This window comes from Hippocampus zosterae, chromosome 15 (genome assembly GCF_025434085.1).
Source record: "Hippocampus zosterae strain Florida chromosome 15, ASM2543408v3, whole genome shotgun sequence".
In the NCBI taxonomy this organism is placed as follows: domain Eukaryota; kingdom Metazoa; phylum Chordata; class Actinopteri; order Syngnathiformes; family Syngnathidae; genus Hippocampus; species Hippocampus zosterae.
This window is the reverse complement of record NC_067465.1, coordinates 6,381,003-6,393,117: the sequence shown is the minus strand read 5'-3', so window position 1 is coordinate 6,393,117 and position 12,115 is coordinate 6,381,003. Positions and strand designations below refer to the sequence as shown.

The window sequence follows — 12,115 nt, the reverse complement described above, 5'->3', positions numbered from 1 at the left end:
TGAATCTTTCTAAATTATAGATGGAGTTGGACTAGAACCCAACCCCGCCCTCTGCCCCCCATTCTTAGTTTTTCATTTTACCAAAACACTTTGCACATTTGTATATTTTTATCTTTTGGGGAACTAGGAAGAATTTGAGGAAGGGCCTTTCCATCCCAGAAAGTTTGCCGCAAGTGCACAAAGCGACCTGTTCAAAGTGTGTCCTATACCTCTCGCTCAAAGTCACTTGTTGGCTATATCGGCTACAGTTCACCCTTGACCCCAATGAGGACGAATTTTATTTTTAAAAAATACAAAAAATGGATGGGTGGATGTTATCTAAATGTATGTCATGACTTTAGTCAAATCAGCAGTGTATATTGCAGAGTTAGTCGGCTGAACGTCCTGCTTTCAGAGCCACAAGTTGGAAACGAGGGATTTTGCCAGCATGCCAAATAGAATGTCTTTATAAGGAATCTAGAGCAATTAACGTCAGTGTCCTGGAGGATTTGGAGAAAGAAAAGAAAAAAACCCATATGAAATATATTGTAGGATTGGAACAAGAGGGGTAGGAACAGGGCTGGGTCTAGGCAGCGGTAAGATAAATTTTATATAAATGCTGCCTCCCCCCACCAAAATAAATTTCCCACAATATATTATATTTCACATATTTTTATTATCACTCTCCTGCACTCCACTTCTTACGGTCTTATTGTCTTTCTTATTACTATTTTTTAGTTGATTACAGGATACCAGGATGCCTGGCTCTTTGATTTGGACTTTTGACATACTTAATGGTCTCATCCAGTAGACCTAAGCAATTGTTTAGTTGTTTGTATGGTTTTTTTTCTGCGATAATAGCCTTTGTTTTATTTCTTAAGTTTCATTAAAAATATATATTTTAAAAAATCATAAACATACTTTTAAGGGCATTATAAAACAAAAATAAATACAAAAAAATACAAAAACATCCTCCCAAGGGTACCATTAAAAAAATACAAAAACATCCTTCTGAGGGACTGCCACCTTATCGTGGTCTGAAGGTTTGAGTGCCTCGTGACCCTCTGGGCTATACCAACAGAAGCTAGTCTTCATAGGGACACTCAAGTTGGGAAGGTCTTAGGTTAGAGGCCTGACAGAGCACGATCAGTTTGGGTTGAGGCCGCTGGGACATATGACTAATGCTAACCCAAGTTCATATAGAGTTGGGCTAGCGACAATAACTACAATCAAATAAGTGTGCCAAGCATTGGAGACCGCAGTTCTTTACAAGGCACTTGTTTGGTGCATCCCGCATCTGAGTGAGTGAATTTGTCAGTTAACATGGGGTCAAAGGTGCTGGAGCACAATTAATTCCACCCCTCAAGATTTATGGTTGTCCAGACTCGGCCGTGGGTAGGAGTTAGTTATACTTTTCCCAAGTTGCATTGTTTGATTCTCATAGCTCAGTAAAATTTCTTTGCAAATCATGAACCGTTCTGACCATTGTGAAAGCGTATGAGATAAATAACAACAATTTGGCCTCGTATTTTCCTTTGCCGGCAGTTTTGTTTTCTCAACTACCTCTGTGTTTTCGCTTAAGGGAGCTTCTCTCCATGGCCTCCAAAAGAAACACACCAGGATGGCCTTCCTACCAGCTTCCCGATACACACATGCACTCACTCACTCACTCACTCACTCACTCACTCACTCACTCACTCACTCACTCACTCACTCACTCACTCACTCACTCACTCACTCACTCACTCACTCACTCACTCACTCACTCACTCACTCACTCACTCACTCACTCACTCACGCAGAGCAGAGAAACATAAGCAATATAAAGACACAGTACTTTGGGAATTTCTCCTTTGTGAGACAAAGGTTTTGTTATTCTTAGTTTTATTCTTATTGTTTATATTGTTAAAAGTTCCACAAAGAAACCTCAAGTTGTGAACGCAATGAAATATCTGTTGGAGGAAAGCCAAATTGTGTGTGCGTGCACCTGCAGAGAAAGACAGAGCGGAGGAAGGGAGAGGGGAATGACAGTCGAGCAACACAGAGAAGGGCGGAGGGGGTGGGGGGTCGTACAGAGTCAAGAAAAATGCAGAGAACGACAGCTCTACATCCATTCAGGCAGAAACTTGGTCAGGCACCACAACCGAATATAGGAATAAAAAAAAAAACACGAGAGAGAAAACAATTACAGTTTAAATAAAGACAGGGTAGGCTGTAACGCAGTGAGTTGGAAATCCTTGTCGGCGCAACAGAGACTTCAATTTTTCGTCCAAGTGAACAGCGTGTGACGGAGTGAACTGAAAGTACTGACCCGTTTTGCATCCAGAGTGAGCGGACTGCCAAGCAGCATGGCTAACAAAGTGAACGAGGAGTCAAATAACGCTCCAAGGAAAGATGAGCTGGACTGGGGCTACGAAGAAGGTAGGCTGTTCTCCATCGTGTGAAGGAGCTAATAAGAGCGCCAGACTATATTTTTCTATTACAAAGCATGAACATTTCAAACTTTTTTTCTCCTCTTACTTGAGCAACTTTCATTCAGCCTAATACTGTCAAGCAGGGGTGTCCAAACTTTTTTGTTTGAGGTCCGCATAAGGAAAAAAAATGGAAGGATGAAAGCAATTCTCTTCTTTGAATAATTTTTTGTATCTTCAAATATCACAAAAAGTTCTCCAGTCCATCATCCCTTCTCACTCTGCCCACCTTCACCTTTTTTAACTAACCTTCCAGCTCATGTCAAATTTTGTTTAAATGTTTTTTTTCCATCAAGTCGCGGGCCGCTGAAAAATGGATGGCGGGTCGCAAATGGCCCCCGAGCCATAGTTTGGACACCCCTGCTGTAAAATATCCTGCGTTTCTCAGTTTGCGTTGATGAGATGACATGGTTTTTTTTCCCCCCTCACTTTGTCCCTTTGCTCGCAACCGCTACTGAGGAGAATGCCGTGTGCTTAATCTGTTAAAACTCTCCCTGTAAGTATAATCATTTGTCCATTGATTACTAACACATGATCCAATATTAACACATTTAACTAGCATGGTTGTGTCATGAATCCAAGTTGACTCGCTTTCAACTTTTTACAATGTTGGTATTTCTTACTAACACACAATTTTAGAAGACTAGCGTATATTTTGAATATTCAGAAATTGCCACAATTATATCATCATATTATTATTTCATGTTACTGACCAAGCCCTTTAACAGCAATGCGTCAAAGGTGTTTTGTATATGATGTACAAAAAAAAAATGGAACCGAGACCAATCATTTCAAAACCTTTTCCCACCACTTACTGGTGACACGTACAACTTAATTCATTCTTGTTTTATTTTCCAAAGGGGGAAGTAAAAATGAACATCTGAAATAATGTGGCTGTAGAGGTGGGCTCGCCGCTTTGGAAGTAGGATGTGACTGTTGCTTTTGGAATCAACCAAACGCATTCAGTCTCGTGTTCCGTGTGAGTCGGCACACGCCAGCCACCATTTAAATAAAGTGCAGCTGTTCCAGTACTCGTTTCATGACTTTTTAAAATTTATTTTTTGCTCGATAGAAGAAGATGCTTGTGTATACTGTCATTTCATTCCCAGGTCATTGAATAAATTGCAAGTGGATGGCTCTGTTTGTCTAAGTCAATATTTTCCAAAGGCGAAGCAAGCCTGGAGCACAAGCATGAAAATGCTGTGCTAACACTGACTGCTTTTTTTTTTTCAAACAAGCACGGGCCCGCGACCAAGCTCGGGAACACATGACTTTGAGTGCGATTGGTTCATTCTGAACTCAACTCCAACTCAGTTGTAAGCAGGTGTGTGCACTTCTGCAACCACATGATTTCTTTTGTGTATTTTCACATCCCCACGTCAAGCGTTAAAAAAAAATATTTTTGTTGAATTGAATTGGTTATGATTGACCATGAACTCTCTTACTTTTTTTACATTACAAAAACGTAGCATGTAAAAAGGGACAATTAATTTTTTCCCAAAGCTAATTGTTTTTGGCTTACTTTAGACATTGTTTTTCATTCAAAAAGTATTTGTTTATCGCAATTCTTTTTTTGGGGGGGGGGGGGGTATTTTATGTTTCCTTTTTGGGCGGCCCAGTGGTGGAGTGGTTAACACGTCGACCTCCCAGTGCAGAGGTACCGAGTCTTGTGTGGAGTTTGCATGTTCTCCCCATGCCTGCGTGGCTTTTCTTCGGGTACTCCGGTTTCCTCCCACATTCCAAAAGCAAAACTTATTGCCTTCTTCAACGTGCATAAATAAATGGTTCAAGCACTGAATGAGTTGTCAAGAGCTTCGTTGCTGAGGAACGGGGGAATGCGAGCCCCCCGCCCCCCCTTCCCGCCCCAAATCTCTTCACATTCACTCAGTGTGTCTGCCTCTGCTGTGGTTGCAGCCAAAAGGCCTTGAGTGGGGCAGTCCTGCAAGACACGGGAAAGCTGGACTCTTACAAAATCAAATGTGTTCAGGCACACGTGAAGTTTTACGGAGGCTAGGAGGTCAAGGGTTTTACTCTTAATCGGAAATGTTGGTTCGGTACACTTTTGTGTTTTGGTTTTTTTTTTTTGCTCAAACAATGCTCCTTGGCAGTAAGTCTCATACTGTTGGAAAGCATTTTTGTTTTCCTTTGAAATGTTGCCGTATTTGTAAGGCATGTGCATTTTGTGGGATGAACGACTCGGCTGAGTAATATATGAGTTGCACTCGGGGGGGGGAGCAGTATACACGCGACTGGCGACAGTATACACGCAATGGCGTTTCTTCTTAATGTGGCCACATATCAAAGAGAGATGAAGATTTACAGTTTTTTTGCGTTTTTTAAAAAAATATTTATTGTGTTATATTTATTTCATGTGTCCAGGTTTCGAAAAGGGCTTGACGAGTTGTTGGTAAATGATGGTCCAAGCAATGAGAAGATTACGGATCATCTCGAATGAATTCATGTTGCCTCTTGTTTTTCTTGTGCATTCGTTGGCTCCACTTAGGTGTAGAGTGGGGGCTCCATTACCCAGCAGCGAATGGGGAGTGTCAGTCTCCCATCAACTTGAACTCCAGGGAGGCCCAATATGACCCCTCCCTCCTGGATGTCCGCCTGTCATCAAACTATGTGGTGTGTCGTGATTGCGAGGTCGTGAATGATGGACACACTGTACGCATCCTTCTCAAGTCAAAGTCAGGTATGTGTGCACACACGGACACTACATCGAAATTACCGCAACACTTTCTTTCTGAATACGTACGGTGCCGAGAAAAGGTATCGTCATGTAGAACCTGATAGTTTTGAATCACCCCCCCCCCCATGCACAATGAAATGGTCATTTAGATTTTGATGTTAAAATTGGTTTGATGAACTGAAACCTTTGTATTGTGATCGTGTGACCGTGTTTGCTCACTATTTCCTCGACTGTGTTCAGTGGTCAGCGGCGGTCCATTACCGAGCGATCATGAGTATGAACTTCATGAGGTTCGATTTCACTGGGGCAAAGAGAATCAGAGAGGATCAGAGCACACGGTCAACTTTAAGGCTTTCCCCATGGAGGTATACACACCAACAGGCACGCGCACATGCAACGCAGTAAATCAGGAGCGCTTCAGTGAAATTATTGAATTTTAGTATTCGTTGTTAAGACAGCACCAGCATTTGTAATTTCCTTCCAAAAAAAAAAAAACTTTCCGTCTGGTAATACCTCGCATGGCTGAGAAACGACTGATTTTGTCAGAGCAGAAGGCCAAAACCCTCTTTCTGCTAAAGAGCAAGAGGAAGAGAGAACCAACGAAACCACCGGGCTATTTCAAAGGAGGCGCGCCAAATGCGTCTTTCCGATTCTATTCGATCCAAACTTTAGAGCCCGGGTTACTTAGTTCATGATTGCGCTTTTGTTGATGATGCGTCTTGTCAGTTTGTTTGCATGTAGTTCCCTCCCGGGCGAGAAGTGACCAAAGAGACGCAAAAATGCGCCACATACGGGGGCCGTTTTGATTTGTGCACGTGCTACAGTCTCAAACTAAACCTTGCGAGTGACTTTACGGCCTTTGGTTTTATATTTTGAGATCGCATGTAAGGTAAATGTGCAGCATGTCACTCCATTGATTTCATTTAGTAGAATGTGTCACGTTTAAAATTTGCCATGAAGCCCGACTCCGTTTGGTATGTTGACGACTCCTCTCCTCCGAACGGATAATCTTGCGTAAGAGTTTTCAGTCATCACCAGCTGACCGCACCTGTCGCGTTGGTCCACGATTGCTCCGCACACCTGCTGATGACACCGAGCTTGAGCCAATTTGACTTGTGTTATCTTGTTTCTTTTGGAAGCTCCATTTGATTCACTGGAACAGTACACTGTTCAATTCTCTGGAGGATGCTTTGGGGAAGAGGAACGGAGTTCTCATCGTTGCTCTTTTCGTGCAGGTGAGCAAATGGCGCAGGTCCTTCAAAATAGAATCCATTTGAGTCCACACACTTGAAAAAAAATTACATTGAGTACTCGCGCTTTGCTACGATGAGACAAAGTGGACGTGGTGGCAAACATGCGGAGACAGACAGACCACTCTGGTTCCTTTCCTCTTCATCTATTATTGGTGCTGACATTTCATTTAGCGTCCAATCTACGATCCCACCCACGCCGACGATCGGTCGTGGGTGTGTGTGGGTCGTGACCAAAAGAACGAGATCCCGGACACAAGCGGTCGAAATGGGTTTCCAGGCTCTCCCTTAGAAATAGGGCGAGAAGCTCGGTCATCTGGGAGGGACTTGGAGTCGAGCTGCTTCTCCGCCACATCAAGAGGAGCCGGATAAGGCGGCTCGGGCATCTGATTAGGATGCCTCCTGCCTGGACACCTCCCAGGCGAGGCGCTCCTGGCACGAGACACGACTCGAGACATGCTGCAGAGACGATGTCTCCCAGCTGGCCTGGGAATGAACGCCTTGGGATCACCACAGGGAAGAGCTGTAAGAAGCGGCTGGGGAGAGTGAAGTCTGCGTTTCCCCGCTGAAGCCGTTGCCCCCGCGATCCGACCTCGGATAGGTGCTGGAAAATGGATAGTTGGACTTTTGATTGCTTTCGGTGTCGTACAAAGACAAGAGAGAGCCGCTGTCATCGTCCTTCCTCCAATGTCCACACTGCACATTTTCAGAGAAGTTTCGTCATGACACTAGACTATGTCTTTCGGCGTGTTTTCCCTGGTCTTTTACAATGTCACGTTTTTCCTTCCTTCAATTGTATGAGTTTTGCTGACCCAAGGAAGGGAACATGTTTTCACTCCTGATTAGCCGGAATCGTTTTAGTCATTCACGTGTCCCAAAGATCCAGTGTGCCTCTGTTGACCTCGCAAATCGAAATTGTGCCAACAGGTTGGTAAAGAGCATCTGGGTCTGAAAGCCGTCACAGAGGTTCTGCAGGACCTGCAGTACAAGGTGGGTTCAGAGCAGATCAGATGCCATTTTGGACCCAAGAAAGCGACAATGAAAAGCCCTTTTCCAAAACCTTCGAGATACATTTTGATGATTCTCAGGAATACCATTTTCCTACACTTGCACAGTTTATATGATTATGATTTTAAAATGAGCTTTTTTGAGATTTCTTTGGAGATGATCACTTATAATTTGCCGTTTTTTGGGGCTGTTTTTTTCCCTCATTAGGGGAAGAGCAAGATAATTCCCTGCTTTAACCCGAACACTTTGTTGCCTGGTAAGATAAACGTACAAAGCCACATTTGGTGTGGGGGCGGGTGGGATCATCTCATACTGAATGACATATCTAATATGTAGAACACGTACGCACGCACACACACACACGCACACACAATGAGTTTTATTCAAACCATGACATGAATATTCACTTTTAAATATGCCCTCAGATCCATTACTGAGAGACTACTGGGTGTATCAAGGATCTCTGACAACGCCACCTTGTAGTGAAAATGTCATCTGGATCCTCTACCGCTACCCTCTCACGATATCGCAATCACAGGTAAATGCATTCTACATTCTTCCATTTCCGTTCCATTCCCGTGGCCGTCCGCCTACCCGCTAGCTTGCCATTTAAATTGTGCTTCGTACGCCTCTTGGTAGGTGGCATTATCGGGATGTTGTTTTCCTCTCCGCGATCTGTAGGGATCCTCTGATTTTCCCACAGCTTCTCTCACTTTCGTACATAAACACTTAGCACCGACAACAGCCTGAGGAGATCTCAAGTGTACTGCAAATATTTTGAGCGAGGAAGGTCACATTGGTCTTCGTGAAGTCAAATAAACAGTGTGTTATTGTCTCACAGAGGCCGGAATGTTGGCCTTCTCCTTCTGTCGAGTAGTGGCACTGCCTGGTTTCAAGACGTGTTTTAGATTTAATGCAAAGTTGTGAAGATGAATGTGTAAGGAAAAAAAACAAAAAAGTCATTACGCCGCATCTGCCCACGATGCTGAAATGTCACACTGACCCAACCTTTTATTCCTTCAGGCTGCAACCTACAATTGAGTCTGGCCACACGTAATTTTTTTCCCTTTTCCTTCCCCTGCGCAGATTGAAGAGTTCCGTAGGCTACGCTCACACGTCAAAGGCGCTGAGCTGCCAGAGGGCAACGATGGGATTTTGGGGGACAATTTCCGTCCAACTCAACCACTGAGTGATCGGACAGTTCGGGCGGCTTTCCAATGATTCTCGTGTTCCACTGCCAACTCCCAAAAATAGAACGGAGAAGAGGCAAACTCGGAAGGTAACTCGTATTTTAGCTTGTCAAAGGTTCCTTTGCGACATCACATCCACAGCACGGAATCAATGATGGGGTCTGGTCCCTGAGCAATCCGGCCCCTTAGAACCACATTAGAATGGGTGGAGTCCCAAAAGATCTAGCCCGCTTCACTTCCTAATCTGGCACTCGCCCTACATACGGTCCTTGGAGGATGGAGAGATGCGGACCGGGAAGTAGCTCAGAAGCACTGTGGCGGGAACGTAGAGCGGGCCATTTACACATCGTAGACAAGAACACTAAAGTTCCTTGCTTAGGGCTCATGAACTTAAAATCGACACGTGTGCGATGTATCGCATTTGAAACTTTGATGATGGTTTCAAGCATGATTTTTTTTTTCCCCTTTGAGTGAGTTTTAAAATCTTTTTCTGTCTTTCCCTTTAAAATGTCTTCCATGTTTTGAAAGTTTGACGTTGTACGTGCTTTGATTACGTTTGGTCTTCTACTTTTGCTTCTGAATGTCATGAACCGTTTGTCAACGCTTTGCGAGTTTGCTCGTGTGAAACATCGCGTCGCCTTGTGTATGAAATGTGCTATGGAAACGAAGCTTCAAAAAAGCGTTTCGTGTGAGAAGAGGGCAAGGGGAAGTCTAAGGGGTGGGGGTTTGTAAGCCGCTGCAAGGTAAAGGAGAAACGCCAAAATAGACGGAAACAGTGTGAGGGAAGGGGAAAAAGTGCACGAAAACAGAGGACTGTTGTTGATAGTGTCGCGGATCCCTCATCTGGTTGCACCAGGACAAATGCACCTGTGAAGTCAAGAGTTTGTTTCAGTGGGAGGTCTTTTTTGGGGGGGGGTGGGCTCAGAAGGGCCAGGGACAGACAAGTCGTCTTAAAAATGAATGTGTGAAGCAGAGAGGCTGCTATTTTACAAGCTGTCATAGCTTTCCTCGAAGGATGGATCCCATTTATGACATTTGCCAACACTCCATGCAGAAATCTTGATCATCATTCATAATTCAAATTCACATATCATACGCAATGTTGTGTTCGGGAACGGCAAATAAGAGTTTTCAAATACTACTTCACCACGCCAAGTGAAACCAAAGCATTTATTGAGCTCGGAATCATTTGATGAACCCGTGCAAGTACAAGGGGCGCGGCACAGTGGGAAAAGAGGTGGAGGGCTTGCGTGTTCTCCCGGTGCCTGCGTGGATTTTCTTAAGGTACTCTCACGTTCCCAAAACATGCGTCGCAGGCTAACGAAACACTCAAAATTGTCCTTAGGTGTGATTGGGATTGTTTGTGTATTTGTGCCCTGCGATTGGTCGGCGACCGGTTCAGGGCGTACCCCGCCAACTGCACCTGAAGACGGCTGAGAGAGGCTCCGGCACGCCCGCCACCCTCGTGAAAATAAATCGGATCGGACTACGGATGCACGGATGCGGTTTGACTGTCGTAACGGCCCTCCAAGGGAAGACGTCACTCCAAAGTGGCCCGCCACAAAATGAGTTCGTTTGTAGATGATGACTATCTGGCCACATCTTCTGGTTTGTGCAAAACTTTTGTGCGTCCAGGGAGTCATTCCTCAACCTCACCTCCCGCCCTAGATGGTGCCAGAGTCTTCCGGAACCAACAAATAATTGGGGCCAGCTTCAGTGTCAGTTTCAAGCATCGGAGCTAGAGCTAGAGAAAAAAAAAAGAACTGTTGCTAACCTGGGCACTGGCCTGGAACTGGTACGAGCACACGCGCGGTGGGAAACAGTCAAGAATCAGCACCACTGGAGCTTTACGCTATGTTTCGCGATATCAATCGGTCTGGCTGGAGGCGGCCACCACGCAATTTTGAACGCAAGAAAAACCTAAGAAACGTCAGATGACCGAGGACTTTTCTCAGAAATATACTCGCCCCCGAAGCTTTTTACCGTCCACCCGTTTCCCATACGGTCAGCTTTTAATCTACTGCAGCAGGCTTTCATGTCAAAGCTCCCGTCACTATAATTGAACTGCCAGAAGCAAAGGAGCAACAAATGTTTTCCAGGGTTCCCACCCTATCGATGCCTCATCTCACATCTGGTTTCACTTTCCTGAAATCTGATGCATATTTTGATGATCTGCTTTTTTCTTTCCTCGACAACAGGGAAGAAAGAGGCGATGTAAAGAACAGAGGAAAGGAGAGCGCTGAAGAAGTTTGACTATGGGTTCCATCCATACGTACGGCAGATCTCCAGACCCAAGTTAGAAAATAAGTCGCAAGTTCTGCGGTTCTTCTGTTTTAGCCAAACGACCCCCCCCCCTCCCTTGGTCCTGTTGTAGGCGCACTTAGAGCGAATAGCGATTACGCAGCTCGTTTGCATATGACAACATGCTCTATTAATTATGTTGATTCATTATTTGAAAAAACTTCATAATATGAAAATGTCTGTGTGATGGGTAGTACAGTTTCGGGTTCGTCAGCTCATATTTCTAACTAAGACTAATGTACGTCTATGAACGAGTCACCCTCTTGCCATCTTAGGGGACATATGAAGGAAGCGCATACCGGTACTTTTGCCGTGTTGCCATACAAACCGGCGGGTCATTTGAATTCATGCCGACGCATCGAGTTGAATAAAGCTTTTTCCTATGGCCCAGATCTCTTTGTATCTGTGAGTGAGCGGTTCTGCACTTGGCATGTTAACTGCCCCCACACCCACTTTCTGTGATATGTTCAGATGGCTGGCCGAAGCGCATGAGTGATTTGTTTTTTTTTAACGGTCAAAGTCCGGCCACTGGATATGAAACTCTTTGAAAGACGATCACGCGGTGGCACTATCACAGAAATAGAACTAGAAATGTTGTTGGTTAAGCACGGTCTAGATGTATTCATTTCGGAAGGTTGAAGGGGGCGGATGTGTGGATTACATTTTTACTTTTGTTATAACTATTTGCTCCAAGAATTACCCAATTTGTTTTGGGGGACTATCGTTTTGGCAATTAAATAGACAAGAATAAAACCTGCCGCAGTCAATAATGGGCTGGCGTCTCAAACACAAAGAAAGAATCTCCTTTTTGGTGTGAGTGATTTCTTTCTGGCCTGTGGTCAAATGTGATTGTATCTGCTGAATGTGAGTGTCTTGTTTCATTTGGACTGAACAAACTTGATAAACGACACCACACACAAAGACATGTTTTCTCTCAAATGTATTTATGGCACATTGATGACGTGTTACTTCTCAGTCCGCAGGTCCATGCGCAAAATTCTTTGGGATGAATGCTTTCCGACACCTGGCGGTGGTGACGAGGTGCACACATCTGTTCATTGAAAAAGATCGCATGTGAAAAAAAAAGACGCTAAAACTCTGATCACTAAAAAGGTGAACTGAAGATTATTTTTTCTTTCATGCTCCAAAACAATGTCTACTCTCCAACAGTAGATTGGAGAACGCATGTAAAATCTGCGTTGGAGGAAAAAACAATAACAGTAA

The 12,115-nt window shown here is 44.3% G+C and overlaps 1 protein-coding gene across 3 annotated transcripts; it reads left to right on the top strand.

The window, feature by feature from the left end:
- The first annotated feature begins 2,039 nt into the window (after positions 1-2,039).
- On the top strand, positions 2,040-11,276 carry ca8 (carbonic anhydrase VIII). Of its 3 annotated transcripts, XR_007967103.1 has the most exons (9): positions 2,041-2,400; positions 4,954-5,145; positions 5,383-5,507; positions 6,282-6,377; positions 7,320-7,382; positions 7,608-7,656; positions 7,826-7,938; positions 8,487-8,679; positions 10,789-11,276. XR_007967103.1 is itself a non-coding variant. In XM_052087968.1 (8 exons), the coding sequence occupies exons 1-8, from the start codon at positions 2,328-2,330 to the stop codon at positions 8,619-8,621; spliced, it is 840 nt and encodes a 279-aa protein (XP_051943928.1). In that variant the 5' UTR covers positions 2,040-2,327; the 3' UTR covers positions 8,622-9,505. The 3 variants fall into 3 exon arrangements, 2 of the variants coding, with proteins under 2 accessions (XP_051943928.1, XP_051943927.1); XM_052087968.1 differs by lacking the exon at positions 10,789-11,276 and having other exon boundaries at positions 2,040-2,400; positions 4,960-5,145; positions 8,487-9,505; XM_052087967.1 differs by lacking the exon at positions 10,789-11,276 and having other exon boundaries at positions 8,487-9,505.
- Positions 11,277-12,115: the final 839 nt, after the last annotated feature.